This window comes from Crassostrea angulata, chromosome 3 (genome assembly GCF_025612915.1).
Source record: "Crassostrea angulata isolate pt1a10 chromosome 3, ASM2561291v2, whole genome shotgun sequence".
Taxonomy (NCBI): domain Eukaryota; kingdom Metazoa; phylum Mollusca; class Bivalvia; order Ostreida; family Ostreidae; genus Magallana; species Magallana angulata.
Window position 1 is genome coordinate 6210716 of NC_069113.1, and position 20006 is coordinate 6230721.

Consider the following 20006-nt stretch of genomic DNA (forward strand, 5'->3'; position numbering starts at 1 on the left):
CTTGTCTTACAGGCACAACAAATCTTCACTGTAATTTTTAAACCTTCCTTTAATAAAAAACATATATGGTAATATACATGTACCTGAAAACATATTTGATATGTACAGGGTTCCATTCTTGCGAAAACACACGAAGAGCTATATCAAACAAAGAAAATCAATCTCATATAAATATTGATCAGAAGAAGTGGTGACTTGTGGTTATCAAAACACAGTTCAGATCCACCAAAAATGAAAGACACTGCTATTAATGTGCTCTGAATATTGCATTATTGTTCAAAAGTCTGTCACACGCCCCTTTCTTTCCCAGTCACCATAACGAGTAGGTTCAGGTCCCCTGGGACCTCCGATTTCCCCAGTGACTGGGTTCTTGTCATCAGGGAACCTCTCTAGAGGTTCCTGTTCAACTGTCATGTTCACCACCTCCTCCGTCTCTAGTTCCTGGCGAGGATCATCAAACTTTCCAGCAGGAGTTTTCCCCTTTTTACGCTTGCTTTTCCCTTCATCTGAATGATTACGATACACTGACCAAGATATTCCTGACTTTCCTGGGTTAAGTACACCTAAAAGAAAGAAATAGATTCCATAAATCGCCAACTTTCTAAATTGTTTTAGTTATATGTAAGAAGCAAATTGATAACTATTTTGGGAAAAGTACAAACTACTGCACAGTTTAAACTTGTGAACTATTCAATTTTTTGATTGTTTTCAATTTGTTCCGACTTGACATTAAAGATAAAAGAGGGATCAAAACGATGCAGCCGTAACGTTCGTCACAAAAAGCTGTAAAATTGCGTATTAAACCCAGCTTTGGACCAAAGCTTGGTTTGACAAAGTTTGAATCACATTTTCAGAACTCATCCTGCAACTGTTTATGAGTTTCAATATATTCCAAAGTCATTTTAAAAAATAAAACCTCACCGTAAAACCGCTGGGCTATAACCTTTGTGACCGCTGACATCCTTCTTCGAACTTAACGTCTTAAGTCTTGTGTAACCTCTAATTGAATGAAATTGAAAATAGCAAATGTTAAAACCAAAAGTAGGTATTTGTTAAATCGTAGTCCAACTGTTTCGACCCCTAACACGCTAGCTTATCTGCTTTAACATCAATTTTACTATAATATGTTTATTTGATCAAAGGCAAATACGTTGAAAAAAAAGAACTAAATAGTTTATAAAATAAAATGATAAGGGTTACTTAAGCGCACGTTAATTTCATGTGAAAAGCAACACCCCCCCCCCCCCCCCCCCCCCATAAAAAAAAAGGAATGGAACGCATTGGACTCATTTGTCGGCTGTACTAACACAGGAGTTCGATTCTTTTTTCATCAATAAAGCCAAAAAACTTAATTTATTGACTGAACCATGAGCTATGTGTAAGCATAGCTATGCTTAAGCATAGCTTATGGTTCAGTCAGTACAGTAAGTTTTTTGGCTTTATTGATAAAAATTCGAACTTCTGTGGTACTATAATAGATGTACAGTACCGTCAACGCGGATCCCGTATTTAACCGCGCTCCCCCCACGGTTGTTTAATCCTTTCCGCGTTACACCATCGCGGTCCTCGCTGCAGTCATGTTTAAACCGTGGCGGTGTGACCTATCATTGGACAAGTGATCAGCGATTTTTACCTGTACGCTATTATTAGACAATAAGACGGCCACCTAACAATAAGAGTCACTCTATACTGGTCATGTCTGATGTATTGTTTTCATTTCACTTAAAATGATTACGTATTTAATGCACGTCTTTAAAACTCCTTGTCAATTATTTTAAAGAAATTTTAATTAAAGATCGAATTATCTGCACCCGTGATAATTTTCATGTAACTGGATATAACTATTATTTAAAAAATTATTGTATAATCTAAATGAAGGAGAGGGTAAGAACTATAGAATATCATTTTTCGATTTTTATAATGATTTCAAACAGTTCCAACTACATAAATGTTTTTAATCCATATCAGTTTGTTGCTCGTTTTACGGCAGTTTCTCGACGCTTAAGACAATTAACATAGTCCGTGACAGGCACATGCTACACTGAGAACGTTTACCTACGGTCACCGGCATGATATGAAAATTTTACTCAACCCTCAAAATACTTAATTATATTGATATAATTTTATGTGTGTTCAATATGAAGCTTGTACAACACAAATATAGTATCAGCTGCAAATAAAGTTTTTCGTAACCGCCCCTTCACCTTTTTCAACGTTCTGTGACTGTCAAAGTAAATTGTATTTAAGTTAAGTCCCAACTGTTTTACACAAAGGTGTGAAACCATCTCATTGACAAGAAATCACTCTTCGCTTGAACACACAATTCAATTCAATTCAATTCTTTATTCGCTCAAGACCAGTTCACTGGTATTTGAGGTTCAAAATCAGTACATGTATATACAAATGTACACGAATACAGTCAAGAATCACATGTACAGTAGAAGTAATAATGACAAAAAAAAAAAGTTAAAATCACAATACAATAGGTTGTTAAAGTTGGTTTCTGGAAGAACAGACTTTGAAAATTTTCTTAATAAATATTGACAAGTTTTTTAGTTTTTCTACATTAAAAGTATTCATGAGCTCGTTAAATTTTATACAGAATACACGGGTATACACTAGGCATAATTGCTAACGCACCACCTACTACTTCTTCGATTGTTTTAGATCTGAACGCAACAAAGATTGATTAGTATATTATTTTAACAGTTTATAATAATACAGAAAATGAAACATCATTTGTTGTAATCTTATTGACCAGTTGCTTTGAGTACTGTTTATGAAACATTGGTACCCCCCCCCCCCCCCCCCATTATGTGATTCACATATCGATATCAGGTGTGGGCTCCATTTGCTCGTATAAATGGGATGTCTGTCTTTTCGCCTAGTATTTACGCGACGCTTTGGAATATTCTTGCTCGGTCCCTCACACTTCCGGTTTGCGCAAATTTCCGGTACAACCTTGCAATTGACGTGTGGTACCTTTTAAACACTTTGGCTACCTTAAACGACATTTTTTTTTTATTTGATAATCATGCTGTGTCATGTTTTAGCAAATATCACCTGTAATCGTACAATTATTAACATTTTTTCTAACCTCACTAAAGGAGCATTCTGCAGAGACCATACCAACTGTCCTGCCACGCTCTTCTGCGATCAAACGCGCCATGCCCCGTCGGGTTTTTTGTGAGGTTTTAGTAATGCATGCATCAATAATAAGATCACAAAAAAGAAAGGAAAGATTTATCTTTCCAAAAGAAAAGTGAGCACGATTTGAGCATTTTTAAAGAACAGTCACGCTTCGGTTAACATTGCATTCACTTATCCGTTTGGACATTTAAATGTCTTACTTATAATTAAGGTGACTTATTTAAACATTAAATATATCTTTAAAAAATTTTAGGATGTAAATATTATTTTATTTCAAGTGGTGCGTTAGCAATTTTGTCCAGTGTATAATGAGACAAGTGGATAACGAGTGACCATCAGAAATTCCATCTGTTTTCAAACTATTTTACTATCAGTAATAACAATAAATAATTATTAATTTTACTGCGATGTGTCAAACTGTTAAACGTGTTTAAAATGCACCCCTCCGCAAAAAACCCCCTAAAACCTTCAATATAAACTAAACGAGAGAGGGGGGGGGGGGGGGGGGGGAGAGAGAGAGGCTGTCGATCTTCAGGACAATTAACCAGGTCTGTGACAAGCACACGCTACGCGGTGTACGTATACCATACGATCATCGGCAAAATATGAAAACTTTACTTTACCCTTAAAATATAAAAAGATATCGATATCATTTTATGTGTGTTGAATATGAAGGTACTACACATATGTGTATTAGTTGCAAATTATAACGTTTGTACACCCCCCCCCCCTTTTCCAAAATTTTAATGACTGTCAAAGTTAACTATTTGACTTATATCAAGATATGGATGAAAGAAGATACCTCTAGTTTTGCGACAGAAAACGATTCAAAGTCAGTCAAATCTGGATGAGTTCATTGTTTTAAAATTATGAATGGTTAGATATTGCAACTACTATAATATTCAAACTTCCTAGATTCATAGATTTACATCCTAAATGTTTGCGATTTATCTTAAAACAATACTGTAAATTCCTAATAGTACGCAAGTACTTAATTCCGCGATCCCGCTGGTTTGTATCAAATAGCAAGAATATAAAATCGTGAACGTGGAACTTTTCTCCTTATTTCTTTTAGTTCTGAACTTTAAAAAAAACAATGGCGAGATTTTAAAATCCGCGAAGGGTGCTTCTCGCAATTTTACGCAGATATTAATCCCTAGCGTTTAGTTAGGAATCTACAGTAAGTATACCTTAAATTAGCCAACAGGACCAGAACAGTACATGTAATTATAGGACACAGAAATAATGATAATTTACAGTAAATCCCAACCGCTGAACAGCAAATTAAACTATTCGGATGCATGACCAGGTTGTCCATTTGAATTTTTCCTGACAAGGAGCTACAGACCTGCAGCTAAACCTTTGATACTGCAGTTTCATCAATGTTTAAAGAGATTAATTTTTGTGGATTTAGTAATTCACACTTCAAAGATAAACAAATTTGTGGTTAAAGAATTTTATGATATTAATAAAATCTGTTGTCATGCACATTTGTATTTCATTTCATGGATCAGCTCTACAATGTAAACCAAAAAAATGATGAAACCGCAATAGTTGATAAAACACAAATATAAAGACAAAGTAGTAAATCAAGTACTTTATTAAAACTCATACTTAAATGAAATAAAAATAAATTAGGACGGATAAGAAAGATACACAAAATGCTATCTCCATCAATATCAAATGAATAATTAAAAAATCAATCAATAAATAAATCAGTAAGAGATGTCATCGCCTAGTTAATGCATTGACTTTATCTAAAAATATATCCTATTTAGATACACTGTGTAATTGTACATATGTGTGTTTTTCTATGTTTCGGTGGTCACGTGAAGTAATGCAGTTTACAGACCCTTTCGCAGATGTACATTAGTTAATTCTATTCCAAATATACAATTTAAGGCAAAATACTACAATTCAATCAACAAACTTTCCATACACTGACTTATACATACATATACTCAGTCAACTGGACACACATATTTTTTTAATATCATGTATAACGTCTCAAACACTGGAACAATAGCACCACAGGTAAACCAACAGGTTACACATCACCATCACTCCCATCTCATCAACAAACTATCAATAAATGCTCTAAGAATGACTGTGGATTGTGGAATGGTTTGATTGGAATCGCCTGGCCCGATCAGATGAGTGAGTATAAATCTGGTTTGTGTAGATACAAGTACATATCACAGTAGACGATGTGGAATGTTCACCCTGTAGAGTTATCTTCCTTGGTTGGCTACCTCCCGTGAGGCTCGAATGCTTTAGGTCGGATGTTGTTAGATCGACTGGATCTGACTGGAGTCTGGAACTTGGGAGACCTAGACAAAAAGAAACAGACAGGTTAAATGTAGTTATAATGTTTACACATGATGATAAGCAAAGTTTTTTTTTCATGTCTGGCACTAATTAAATTGATTATACAAAAATACGTTAACATGCAAATGGTAAAGCATAAGAAAAAACTAAAACATGCAGATGATTAAAAACATACAATAAAGTTCACATTAGAATACTGTAAAGATGAAAAAATATAGATGTTCAAAAGGACTTTCAAAATGCATTTGCACATCTTGTTTCTTTCCATGATCTTCTACCTGATCCCTCAAATTAATCTTTTGTCACTTTAACTATGGCCAAGGAAAATCAAGATTGAAGGCTTGCAACAAAACTTTAAACAACCAATGATCTATTACTTCAGTAAGCACAATATCAGTACAGTCTGATTAAAACCACCCATAGCTTCTCTTAAGTCTGATTAAAACCACCCATAGCTTCTCTTAAGTCTGATTAAAACCACCCATAGCTTCTCTTAAGTCTGATTAAAACCACCCATAGCTTCTCTTAAGTCCTTACACTCATCAGGTGAGAGCAAGAGGAAGAATGGTTTTAATCAGACTGACTACCAGTACATGTAATACTAGTACATGTACTTGAGTCTTGGTCTTTCCAAATAGGGGTCATCCACCACACATAGCATACCAAAGTATCAGACAAGGGACTCAAGTAAAAAAAGACATCTATATTTAAAGGAACCAACTAAGTTGAATATCAAATGGTTTCATTAAACCAATAAATTGATTTAATATTAATATCAAGCAAAGGATAGAGGGAACAATTTAACTTTACTGGCAGTCAAACTAACAATACACTTAGCATCAAAGAATGCAAATGCAAAATCAACAATAAATTCTCCAGTCGTAAATAAAGTACATGCAACAACAAATGATCAAAACTCTAAAGGAAAACTTAAAATGAGAGAACTATTACTCACTACTGAAGATCACAAAGTGCAGGCAATCGAACCAAGTCTTCAGGACTACCGTAATGATATCAAAAAACAATGACTCAAAGCCCCAGAATTTAATCATTTTGTTGGTTAATCAAATTAGCATGCCTCATTACTGTTTTATTTGTACATTTGTGTTATGAACACATTTGATTAATAAATACTAATAAATCACCAACACCATTAACATTACAGTATAAACACTGTAAGTACACACAAAGTACATGTACTACTGTATGTACAGTTCATTTTACAGGGAAGTTAATGGTAATGATAAATTTAAGCAAACTATCAACGGTCTTATTACATGTACTAATATTATTTACACGCTTATCTGACAAAAAATACTTTTTATTTCATACTTTGTTAGCGACCCACAAATTGTTAAACACATGTAATGGCATTAATTAAGAGCTGTTTCAAAAACAAGTACCATTTTTGAATGAAGCGCTTGGCATCACTAAAAATGAAAATGACAGATTTCTTTCAAAATCAAAAAGACAAAAATATTGAAATGAAGTGAATGAGAAATCCGCAACAGCACACTTGAAATCTTGAGAGCATTTATAGTGTCTGTACCTTTCTGATCTCCTCAAAGAAGAATCCATTCTCTTGGATTTTGGTGTGGCTGCCTTTGGCATAGAAAAAGAGATTTCTGAGTCCTCTCTGAAATGTTCGAATGTAAAATCACAAAATAAATAAACATATTAAACAAATCTAAAACACCTGTAAAATCTCTTAGTAAATGTACCAGTAAAGATTTTTAGCAAAATATCATCTTAATCTTTAAAAATTTGTTTGATAAAATGTTGGGACCGTACAATATCAAAGTAAATATGTATGCATTGTATACATAGAAAAAGTTGTCCATTCATGTTACAATTTTTGTGTTTCAATTCTCATTAAATGAATACAATAAAGCTATTTGACATACATGTAGCAACAAAAAGAGCAATACCTAATTGGCAAGAAACTCTCAGATTGAGTCATGTCCATTTCTTTGTTATGATCTCTTGTAGGGATCTCAGCCTAGAACATTTAGAATAATACCATTGTTACAAATCACCATTATACAAATACACCTGACTTGGTGAAGTAATAATAACATACGTATAGAATATATTCATTTACATGTATTTCATAAAGATATTGAAAGTTCACAGTTCACATAATAACGTGCCTATCGCTAAAGTAGGACTGGCATGAATTAGGTGTGCCAATTTCTCATGAAGATCTGTGGATTTTCTTATAAATGTATTTATTTCAGAATTTTTTATTACTTTGATGTATACTCACACTCTCGTCATACTCCCGTCGCACGGCATCGCTCAATTCTCGCTTGAGCGTGTTGATGTGTTGTTGGTGAGTATCAATCTCGTCCTCCAGAGATTTGATCTTACTAATGGCCTGGTTCTGGGTCTCCACAAAAGCTCCTACTAAATTCTGCAGAGGAAAATCTTACTATTTACTCTAAGTTTATCATCTTATATTGCTATTATCTGACTGTACAAAAATTATGACCATTTTCTCATTTTGCCCTACCCATATACAAACTGTACTAGGTATTTATAACAAATACTTATCAATATTTTTAAGCCCAAGTTTAATTCAATTTTATCTCTAAAAAATGATTTTGTTGATTCAGACATCAAGTTTCCAGTTATTAATTTGTCAGAAATCCTAGGACTCACCTGAGCAGCAATAAGCTCGGGTCCAGCTTTCCCAACATCACTGGGGATAAAATCAGCATTCAGTAACCGCTTAGTCCAGGAGAAATCAGTTACCCCTTTAGCCAGAGTCAACTCCTTCTTGGCCTAAAATAGATGACATTTATGTAGATAGCAGTGTAGGAGATTCAATCAGAAATTGTGATTCTCATTAAAATCAACAAAGCAAGTACCTGCTCCAGTGCTATTGTCACTGCTTTGAGATACTGAGCCAAAGTCTCTTTGTCTCTGAAATGGCAAAATTCATACGATCAATACACATTTTAAAAAATGCAACCGATACATGTAGCAAGAGATTTTAGGTTTACACTGTAGATGCCTTGTTTTACGTGAGTTAAAAATTCCACAATTCTGCCTTTTTGTATGAAATGATGAGAATATTAGTATGTACCGGTAATAGTTTCAAACCGAAAAAAAAATGCCACTGCAGAAAATAATAGCAAGAGGTGCTTCTAATAACTTTGTGTGAATAATAATTCCTCATGATTATTTTGGAATACCTGGCTACCGTCCTGAGGGCCTTCTCGGCATCGGCTATGTTGGTGAGGAAGGCTTTCTTCTCCCCCTCCAGAGATATCACCTGTCGATTCAACTGCCGCAGGGTCTGCTCCTTCCTCTTCAGTTCCCCCTTTGTCTCTGTCAGTCCCTGGAAGATGACATATACATGTAGAATGTACTTGAAATAAAGTTTCTCAGCATCAATTTCACAGATCCAATAGAATATGTTCCTGGTTTATTTCCTGTTAATACTGTGGTTCCTTTTCCCCCCCAGTAATTCAAGATGTCAAAATAGTTATGTTTAAAATACAAAATCATAAAAAGCTCAAGCCCATCTAAAGAATAAAGAGGTATACACAAACTGTTAGTATACTTAAACAAACTTGTTTATTATGTTGATTCACTGGTTCCCTGAGACTTACATGCACTGCCTCTGACAGGGTCTGTTCCTTCTCCATGCCCTCGGTGGTGTACAGGTCCAGTCTGAGCGTGATCTCCTCCAGCTGACGACTCTGCTCCACCAACAGCTGCTGGGCCTGCTGCTCCCGCTGTAGGGCATTGTTCAGCTCCTGACACACGCTCTCAAACTTGTCAATGGACACATAGTCCAGGTCCTACCAACAAATACAGTTACTATTAAAGCCAACAAGAGGTATAATACAGGAAATCATATATTTCAAAAGGACTACAGTACATGTAAAACACAAAGTGAACATGCTTTTAATGTATTAAAGCTCATAGCAAAGCAAGTTTCATTCCCCCTATTCTTAAAATTTATTATATATGGGATGCTATATAAAAAAATGATATGCCATGATTTTTATAAAATATACCGTACTTACAGAAAATATTGAAGAAGCAATATCAAACATTGCGTGATAAATGATTATTGACAACAAATAACTCGGTATCTATTACAATGTACTTGTCTCTTATAAATATAAACTTTTCTGACAAATTGCACAAAACTTGTTTGCTAAGTTGAAGTAACTGTTTGTAATTGTAATTGTTTGATGTCATACTCTTACATCAAAATTCAATGACAAATACCGATTTATTCAATGTACCTCATAATAGCTAATGATTCAATTTATATTGCACAGGGCAGAAAAGAGGATATTTTCTATATATTTTATACCTGTCCCTTGATGGTGCTGAGTTGGTCCTGGAGTTTCTCAATGTCTTCTTTCTGAGGGAGGTCAGAGCACTCGTCCTTCATCCGGTTCAGTTCCAGAACAAGCTGACGTCTCTCCACCTCCACAGTGTGTAGTCGCTGAGTGAAGTCCAGAATGTGGGTCTGTAGGGCCCCCAACAACTCCTACATATAGCAAGCAACACTATTTATTACCATGCAGATAAATAAAACTAAAATATGTGTTGATAGTTTACTATTCATAAAACATAGGAAATAAACTGATGTTCATGTATATTCCATTTTACCATAAAAACTGATTCTTACAGCAATACAATAGAGTTCGTTGCATGTTAATCCTGGGGGAAAAATTTATGTCTTGTGTTTCTTATCTTAGGAAAACAAATTAATTAAACCCCACACACCTGAGCTGGCACAATCTGCCCTTTCTGATCCACGGATTTACCCACACAAATCTTACTGAGGCCACGTCCGATGACCCTGACCAGAGAGTTACGGTCCCTGCCCCCTATGCCTGGGTGAGGGGAAACTCCCTCAAACTGTCGACACAGTTTGTCCACTAGCTTAGTGAAGGAATTCCGAGCAGCATTAACAACAGCCCTCATCTCGACTGGTGAAGCTGAAATAATGACATCAAAAATTAAATCAAAGAACATGTGTTTAACTGACCTTATGAATCCATGACTGGTATATACAGTACATGTAGCTAATGTGGCATCTACATGCTAGTTTAAAGGTTATACCAGAGACCAGAAAAGTTGAAAAATTCATGGTCTTCATCTAGAGATTGTATGTGTTGTGAAATTTATCACATTTATGTTTTAGTGTGCCTGTACCTTTCTCTTTGCCTTTGACCTGGTCAGTGACCTCCAAGAGTTCAGACATGGATGTGGTCACTACATTGAGAAGCTCACCACTGGACAACCATCGCAAGATGGAGCCATGCATCTCCGCAGTGTCTCTTTCTTCTTTATCACCTGAAATAATTCCAAAGTAACCATTTGTTTTTGCTGAAGTATCAAGCATAATAAATCATTCATAACATATGATACATTAGTGTGTATAAACACAGTGCTTACTCATATGAAGAGTGACTACTTGTACTGGTACTTTCAATACTCACCTGGGAATGCTTTAGGTGTTGACTTTCTTCCTCCTGTGCACACAACAATTCCATTTTGATTTGAAATCACTGTATCATAAGTCACAAACATCCTGCTACAGTTCTGTCCAAAGTACCTGAGCCTGTTGGCTGCTAGAACAGCAACCACCCCAACCCTGAAGGTCAGCAGGGGATGGCGTTTGGCCGGTTTCTCCAGTTTACTTGGTTCTCCAGCCGCCGCCTTCATTTCTGCACTTAGAGTGCTGACCAGGAGCTCCATTCTCTCTCTACAGAACTCCCAGTTTGACATCTGTTCCTCCAGCATGTTTCGCTGAATGGCCAGCAGAGAGGAGCGTGTGAAGGTGGGGTAAAGGGCGCCAGCCAGGAGGCTGCATGTGGCCAGTAAGGCACGGTTCTGTCGCTGGGACTCCACTAGGTGGGTCCTTAGATCAGAACACTCAGTCTCCAGACCTTGCTGGACTGATCCTGTCATTCTAATCTTTTCCCAGGCCTGGTCAGCCATTGACTGACTTTTCTACAAAATAGAAATAACAGAAAGTACAGAATAACAAAGAGTTGAAATGTAGATAAGCAGCATTAACTGTTTGAGTTCATGTACTGAAAAATGATATTTTAGACTTGATTTCCCCTGTATGACTTACCTTTGATCTTGACTGAACCTCGGCCAGTAGTTGTGAGTAGTGAGCCTCAATCTCCTCTTTCTGTTTGTTCCAGGCAATTTCTCGTTCTTTGGTCAAAGCAGTGAGCTTGTTCAGCTGGTCCTCATGAGCTTTTTGCATGTCTTCTAGAGCATCTTCCTTCACCCTCAGAGCCTCCTCAAGATGTCTTATCTGTGAAAAATAATGAACAGAAAAAGAAATTACTCCTTAATTCATAATCTATATTTTTGTTTTCACAGGATAAAAATTTCATTGTCTCTTCACATAAAGCAGTTCATGATGATTTTTGATTAATTTATTAACCCTAACTGCATAGTACTATAAGGATATTTTAAAACATAGGATGATTTTCCCTTTACTGACCTTTTCATCAGTCCTCTGTGATGAGGTCACTAGGTTACACATCTGTTCATACACCAGACTGGTGAGGTCCGCCCAGGTAAACTTATGGATGGAGGTGTCTTTGGGGGGTACCATCACCCGGCCCGCCAACAGACGCTGGTACATGCCGTGCAGGAATGCCAGCTTCTCCTGAACACAGACAACAACAAATTATAAAGTAATAATGTATCCATAATATGTACTCATACTGCATTAAGATCATGCTAGACAGCAGTATTTCAGTTACACGTAGATAAAATCAATTTTATTATTTTACCATAAAATTAAAACTTTTCCCTCACCTCATCATCAGCTTTATGCCTTTTAACCAACTTCATGATCTGTAAAAAAAAAATATTTTTAGATATGTTTACAAAATTAAGTAAACTACAGATTCGATAATAAATGTTCTTTGATATGATTCTCCTTTTACCTCCTCTGAGAGCTCCTGGACACGTCGTCTGTCTTTGGTGGAGTTACTGCTAGAACTCTGCAGGGTTATCCTCATCTTTGCCATGCCATTCTCCATCTCGGAATACTCCGATCTGACACGGTTCAACTCTTTGGCGGTCCTGGTGTAGTTCTTCTGGGCATCCTAGAGGGAAGAACAACAAAACAAAATTAGCTACCCATAACCATAGCTCTTTATGAATCTAAGGGAATGTATCTCCTAAGATTCAAGCTTTTTTTTCTACAGCACTGACCTCTAGAGCTTTGTCCTTGGCCCAAATCATCTCCTTACACTGGTCTATCTCTTTGTTCAGAGCATCACTGGATTTCTTCATTTTGCCAAGCTAGTGTAAAAAGAAATAAAATGATCATGTGGGGATTAAGATTACCGTACATTATAGGATATCCTGAAAGCTTCATTCAATACTTTACATGTATCTAAATCTATCAAGCCTGTAATACATGTACATATTAAATCTAACGCTGTGACTTACTTCCTCTGTTGTGTCATCTAGCCGTTTTTTGTACTCAGACAAGGTCACACGCAAAGTTTCCAGAACAGAGGAGGGAGCTGGAACACTCTTACCATCCTTCTTACTCTCTGTGAAATTGAAATATTTCCATCAAACATTATGTTACAAAGTTGCACTTTAATCATAGTTGTACATGCACACCCTGCATATGTGTATATCATAATGCATATTATAATAAAATAGAAAGCATTGGCATATATTAAGAAATTGTTTTACTGTTATGAAAATTTTACGCATGCGAGTAGGTACCAGAACATAAAGGTGTCTTACTTGAGGTGGAGGCCCTTTTGGGTTTCTCGTCTACTTGGAAGTTACTCAATAAGAGCTCTAGTTCTCTCATACTCCCTCCATATGTCTCCTCTAGATAGATCTGTCGCTTTTTGGCCTTAAAAGAATACTTTTTCTATATAGGCAGGACAAATAAATGAGTACCAGTAAGTCCAGTATCATACAAAGATTTCTGGAAGAAGCTTGTCCTGAAACAAACAAACTCTGCAACACTGCCTTTCTAAGGGTACATTTATTGGACTATTTCTACACTAATGACTTTCATATATCTCTCTATCTGATGTATCCTTACACTTAAAACTACATTTCTTGAAAACCTTACATTTGATTTCAATAATCATAAAACACAGTAACACTGCACTGACCTTGGACAGCTCGTCCTTCAGTTCGTTGAAGTTTTTCTGATGGACCTCTAGCTCCTTCGACAGGTTTCCTATGACATTTTTCTTGTTCTCCACCTCTGACGTCAGCTGTCGTTTGACAGAGCTGTACTCCTTTTCCACCTTGTCCAACTTGATGTTCACATCCTTGTTGTTCCTGCGCTCCTCCTCGTACGACTGCTCCAGTTCTCGGATCTGTCTGGTCAGCCTGTCTATAGCTTTATTGGCCTCATCATTGGCCGACTTCTCCACCTCAAGGGCTCCCTCCAGGTCCCTTACTCTTAACTAAAGAAAGACCAGCCAAATGATTGACAGAATCATTAGATAAGGAATACAAGTGAGAGGAAGAGCTACTTGCACAGGGTACATGAAACAATTTACAAGTACCTGTATGATTTCTGAGTTGAATTTGGTTTCTAAATGAGCTGCTCTCTCTGCCTCAATATTTTCCTCTACAGTGCGAAGCCTCTGTAGTGAGATCTAAAAAACAAAATTACACAGAGATACAAAATGCAGATGTGTTTAAAACAAAGTTTTATCCCTAATGACTTTATTCTGATATTTACCTCTAAATCTTTTTTTAGTCTGTCTTCTCTTTCCTTGGCATACTCAATTTCTGTTAGTAACCTTCTTAAATTTTCTGTTTGATTCTTTCTTTCACCTATGGGGAGATATTTTTAATGAATATTCATGACATTTTATCAATTTTATATTGGTTATCATGTACATGTTTTACACTGGTCTATGTTCTTACTTTCTAGATCCTGAATCTTCTCAGTGAACTCTGATATGGCACTGGAAATAAGAAATACAATAGTTTTTCAGCTGCCCAATCGTAAGCATAAATTCATTGATACTTTTATTCTAAAGCCTGGTACAGGTAATTATGGTATTCAAAATATCTGAATTTTATCCTTGGCTGTAATTTACCACTTTGTGAAGTTTTAACAAATATCAGTTACCTCTCATGTTGCATCACCAGTGAATCCAGCTTGTCTCTCTCTGCCCTCAGTATGTCCATCTCTGTGTGACATTTAGACACCGAGTGGTTCTGTCAGAGATACATGTAATACATGTCATGTATGGTCAACAAATTCAATAAAAGCATCTAAAATTGACTTGACAGTAATTCATAATTCTTAAAATCAAAATTAGCATAGATTAGTCTTGAACTTACTCTCTCTTCAATACTCTGCTTGAGTCGTGTCTCTGATTCTTTGGATCCCTGTTTTTCTACAGACAGCTGATGCTGAGCGTCTTGCAAGTCCCTTGTCAGCTCATTGACTTTGGCTGAAAAAATAAACTCTATTAAGCTACTTGCGTAAAAAACCAAGTAAGAAAAATTAATATTTTATTCTGTATTAATGAGGGTACCCTTTTGGCAGCCGCCCGCCCGCCCGCCCTTTTCACCATTTTAATAACCGGATTTTTCCGTTGGAAAACCCAGTTAAAAATTATTATTTTATTCTGTTTTAGGGTATTTGAACCAAAGAGAGAAAGACAAACCTTGCAGATGATCTTTGACTTCACTCAGCTCCGATTCCTTATCATACACTGCACTCCTCTGATGGTTCATTTCTCGCTGACATTTTGTGAGCTCAAACTCCAAGTTCTGTCGAGTGGCCTCCCCTTTCTCAAGCTGGGAACGAAGCTTGGCCAGCTGACTCTCCAGCTCAGAAATCTGGTGAAACAAAGACAACATATCACATCACTGCAGGCATGAAATTAGGAAAAAAACTTGCAACCTCACTTTATTGCTTAACATTACACAAACACATAATAATGTTAAACTTAATCCACACCTCAGCATTTGATCTGGTGGCTGCCTCTAGTCTTTCCTTTTCAACCCCATTTAACCTGCGACGTACTTGAGACAGAGATTCTACAATGATACAGTATAACATAATATGAAATTTTAAACAAAGCATGCAAAATACCTCATACACAAGCTCAAATAGCTATTTCCCCTGTACAAGAATACTTTTCACTGCCAATAAAATAAAGCACATATTGCCTACAACCCACTTTCAATGCTTGCAACAACGAGGAACTTATTGCTAGTTAGAATGATACTTCATCCTATGAGACTTTTGTAACCTTGATTTACTGACCTTGTTCAGACTGAAGGTCAAGGTTGAGTTGTTTGACCTGTAGACGGAGTTGATTGTTCTCCAGCCTGTACTTGTTGATGTCATCATTTTGTAGCGGAGACCTGGAGAGCGACATCTTCCAGTCGGCGGTCACGTTTCTGTAATTGTTGGAGGTGTCCTCAGGCTTGGGCTACAAACAGTAACATTACACTAAATATCAATATAGAAAAACCGTGAAATCACAAAGCAGTATTAATTAGCAAGATCATTCTCACAAGTAGACGCCTCCGCTTGTGTAAATCTTTCCTATTTTCCATCAAATCAATGGTTATTTTTTCCATGAAACTCATAAAATATCCAAGAATATACTAAGAAATCTACACATAAAAGTGAATGTCTGGGATTGGTGAAAATAATTAATGTCTATCAACATTGTATTTACATAACTATTTGCATAGTTTGGGGTGCCATAGTTCAGTTTAATACACATTACTTATCAACAAATTTTGCTTTCAAAGTTCCTTATCAAATAAGATAACAAAATAAATGAATCCAGGTGTCAGTAAGTCAGCAAATCACATCCCTCTTATCATATCAATAAATTATGTACAACAAAAGATTTCACACCTGTACAGGTGTTTCAAATACCGACTTTATATTATTCAATCCACTCTGAGAATTCCACACATTATTGGCAAGCATTGGTTTTTCACATAAGATTTTAATGCTTGAAAACATTATATTTAGTTTTCAAAAATTGAAAAATAGCATGCAAGGATTCTGTTAAAGCATTTAAAATATATGTAACTGTAGTAAACCAATTCAAAAAATTTAAGATAAACAGAAAGCAGAAAAAAGTAATACTTGATAGAACTCTGAATATCAAATCTAATGGTATGAAAATACATGTTTGATATTCTTTCATGATGTGAAGCAGCTGACAAATAGTATATGCCAAAGAGGGAAGAATAAGCCCCCACCAAAAAGAATACTTATTACTCTCAATGCATACATATACAGGGATAACATGGCCAGCAAAACAAAGATGTCAGATGTCATGGTTTTATCAGATGCCCTCAAAATGAATTCATTTTATACATATGTAACAAGTAGCTCCCTGTTCATAGTGTACATGTAAAACTCATTGCAACACTGCCCAAATGTATAGAGCAAACAAAGTTTGCAGATGGAGTCAAATTATAGCAGATTCACGGTGTGATAAATACAAAACACTGATGGTGAAGCTTCGAAAAGAAATCCCTGTTCCCAAAGATTGCCAAGACAATATAATGAGATATCGTAAGCCACACAATAACACATGTCCTAGTAACCACAACTTACCCGATGACCATGTACCCTACGCTTATAAGGATACAGGCCTCCTGTGTACTGTTCAAATATTGCATATTGCAAAGGTAAATTAATAATTAAATTAGACCACACTTTCGAATTAGTTTATAACTGTATTTGAGTTATTATGCTGGTTCGTACAGTAGTTCATATAAAATTCTTATTTTAATTGACAGGTAATTGAGTATGGGTAACAAAAACATAGCAATATTTTCTGAATATGCTGAGGGTCTGAGTCAAATCTTCATAACTAGGTACTTCTGACAGTAACTCAAGGACCAAGAACATCACAAATTAAATCCCCTGTATGGGTACTTGGCCTAACGACCCCCTCCCTTTTAAAAAAATGTACAACAATGTCACATTTGAAGGCTAGTAAATTAAAAAGAATGAAATCTTTAAAAATAAATAAATTTAAAAAATACATCAAACCAACAAACAAAACTGCACATCTTTACACTTTCAAGTGTAATTAAGAGATATTTTTGTGAGGTTTGTGCAGAATTGTGTGTTCATCCATCCAGACCAGATCTACCAGATCAATCAGTTGGTTGAGCACTCGATAGAAGATTATTGGAATAACATCATCTTTTCTCCAATCTTGTTTCAATGAAAGAATGTTAATTTTGGAACAAACCTAGGCTAGATAATTTCAAAGCAGTGTGTAGGGATGGGACAATCCACCGATGCATCACGGTATTTATTTTGACGATATTTTGATTAATACATTTACCATTAATATAACGATACCTAAGCAATCTTTTATTTTATTTTCCAAAAATATCTGAGCTTCATATATAGTCTATTTTTAGTCCGCGCGCCTAATATGAAAGTACAAAGATCGCAGAATACCTTGTAAAGTTGTCAAAAATAAATCTGGAGTGTGAAAAACTTTTGGATTACTTGTTTGTGAAAAAGTAGTGTATACGAGACTAAAGTAATTTGTAAATTGTGCAATGCTCATTTTAAATGTAATAAAATAACTTTGGACATGCGGTAATACATCGACAGATTGAATAAATTTTAAACCCTTATTCATTTAGTTGCAATGTATCGTGATATGTATCGTATCGCATCTCATGTATCGTGATATGTACTGTATAGGCTAAGTACAGTATCGTCCCAGCCCTAGCAGTGTGTGGTATCAAACCTTGCTATTTACCGGAATCATCTCCCTTCTAATCAGTTTGAGATTACATTTCTGTCATTAAATATAATACTGTAATGCAAATATATCATAACAATTTTTTTTATTTTCCAAAACCTACCAGTTGTTCATTAGAACTTGGAGATTCCTCTTCGTCAGCGTTCACACTCTCCTGAGAGACCACATCTTGTTCATCCATGTCTCTCAACAGGTCAAAATCATTTGTAGAACTTTGTGGGTCTTCCATTTTATATTTCTAAATGCAAAACGTTGTTTTAAACCTTAATAATTGGTCGTGTACAGTGCATTACTGCAACACTTCTGCATGATTTGTTTGACAGGTTGCAAGATCCAGTGTGTGAAATGGGATGTAAGAGGTTTTTTATCAAAACTCATTAGCTTTTCTGAAAACATTGAATCTTTCACAAAATTTGAATAAACCTACACGCAACGATAAACAGCAAACAATAATTTGAAAATATATGAATTGTTTTGGTGATAAAATGAATTGTACCGTTAGTATGTGAATAAGCGGCATAATCTATCTTTCAAATGCATGCATATTAAAAAAAATTAGCAGCATGCATAATCAATCGTTATTTAAAACAGGAAAATATGGTTAATTGTTTGTAAATAAACCTTTTTCACGATGAAAATCTTAATTTAGGGCCTCCAGATCGCCATGTTGTTTACAAGTGCTGACACGGACAGATAAAAATTGTGGGCGTTGATTGGATAAAATTTAAATGTTTTCGTTGGCGCGAAAACATGTTTCAACAGCTGCAAGCAAACAAATCTAACGTTCATATCGGCTTTTAACACATTCTTACTAATTTCGCCCAAGACATTTTTATCATTTCACATTTCAAACACCATTAATTTTTGTATTTGCAGGCACGCAACCCACTTTTTGTCGCAGCAAAATAGTGAATTATCAAGGAGTTGCCCCCCTCCCCCTTTTCGTAGACCATGTGAAATTCAATAATTAAAGTAAAAATAAATAAAGATTCATAGATTTACGCTCCATTATTTGCGGATGATTTTGGGAAAGTCCCTTTTTTGCTTGTCAAGATATTTGCTGGTTATAAAACGATGCTACGTGCCTGCATGTCTACCATTTGAAGATGAATTATAAAATTTTGCCTTGAATCACAAAACTGTCAAAAATTTATTCATCTTAATTAGAACAGTGAAGTTTTGAAAATATAAAATACAAAAGTGAGATTTTTGGGGTCATTTTCAAATCACTGGCGTCGGAAGCAAATTGAAAGGGGGGCTAGACTAATCCTCAGAAAATTGAGAGAGAAAAAAACTAATTCCCAAAATCCTAAAAATCATGAAATTCCTAATCCGTGGGGGGGAGAAAAAGTGGGGGGGGGGGGGGGCTGAACCCTCTATGATGCTATTTGAATAATGGTTATGTCTAACTTTGCAAACAAAAGTGGGGGGGGGGGGGGGGCTAAGCCCCCCCCCTAGCCCCCACTAGCCCCCCCCCCCCCCCCCCGGTTCCGACGCCTATGCACATACTAAAAATATTTTTAAGTAATTTTGAAGAATATCGGCTTGTTGACAGAACTCTTCCCAGGTGTGTGGAGGACCCTAAACAGTTAAAAAGATCTTAGTTTCAAAAGTACTATCAATGATCGACACACGAATTCATCAATAGGCCTAAATGTTAGTAGCATTACCAAGGGACATCCCTCCTCCCTCCCCCAACTGTTTGGTCCTATATATAGTGAGTGACATATCAACATTTTTATTTCTATTGATTTAAAGACA

At 35.9% G+C, this 20006-nt stretch overlaps 2 protein-coding genes across 6 annotated transcripts; both read right to left on the reverse strand.

The window, feature by feature from the left end:
* Window positions 1–29: 29 nt before the first annotated feature.
* On the reverse strand, window positions 30–1077 carry LOC128177728 (succinate dehydrogenase assembly factor 4, mitochondrial-like). The gene is made up of 2 exons (XM_052844556.1): window positions 922–1077; window positions 30–563 (listed from the first exon to the last, which is right to left on the reverse strand). The coding sequence occupies exons 1-2, from the start codon at window positions 959–961 to the stop codon at window positions 277–279; spliced, it is 327 nt and encodes a 108-aa protein (XP_052700516.1). The 5' UTR covers window positions 962–1077; the 3' UTR covers window positions 30–276.
* Window positions 1078–4732: 3655 nt separating this feature from the next.
* LOC128177076 (coiled-coil domain-containing protein 171-like) lies at window positions 4733–18948 on the reverse strand. 5 transcript variants are annotated; one of them, XM_052843603.1, is made up of 32 exons: window positions 18867–18948; window positions 18349–18483; window positions 17072–17119; window positions 15752–15920; window positions 15443–15522; window positions 15147–15321; window positions 14818–14930; window positions 14603–14691; window positions 14395–14435; window positions 14207–14301; window positions 14028–14120; window positions 13626–13925; window positions 13243–13357; window positions 12934–13040; window positions 12694–12783; window positions 12423–12584; window positions 12292–12330; window positions 11972–12139; window positions 11591–11779; window positions 10950–11463; window positions 10663–10803; window positions 10231–10445; window positions 9812–9991; window positions 9096–9287; window positions 8676–8821; window positions 8349–8403; window positions 8140–8262; window positions 7745–7891; window positions 7407–7477; window positions 7028–7114; window positions 6434–6478; window positions 4733–5480 (listed from the first exon to the last, which is right to left on the reverse strand). In XM_052843603.1, coding segments are annotated over exons 2-32 (4116 nt in total). In that variant the 5' UTR covers window positions 18475–18483; window positions 18867–18948; the 3' UTR covers window positions 4733–5479. The 5 variants fall into 5 exon arrangements, with proteins under 5 accessions (XP_052699563.1, XP_052699560.1, XP_052699562.1 ...); XM_052843600.1 differs by lacking the exon at window positions 6434–6478 and adding an exon at window positions 6882–6908; XM_052843602.1 differs by lacking the exons at window positions 6434–6478; window positions 17072–17119 and adding an exon at window positions 6882–6908.
* Window positions 18949–20006: the final 1058 nt, after the last annotated feature.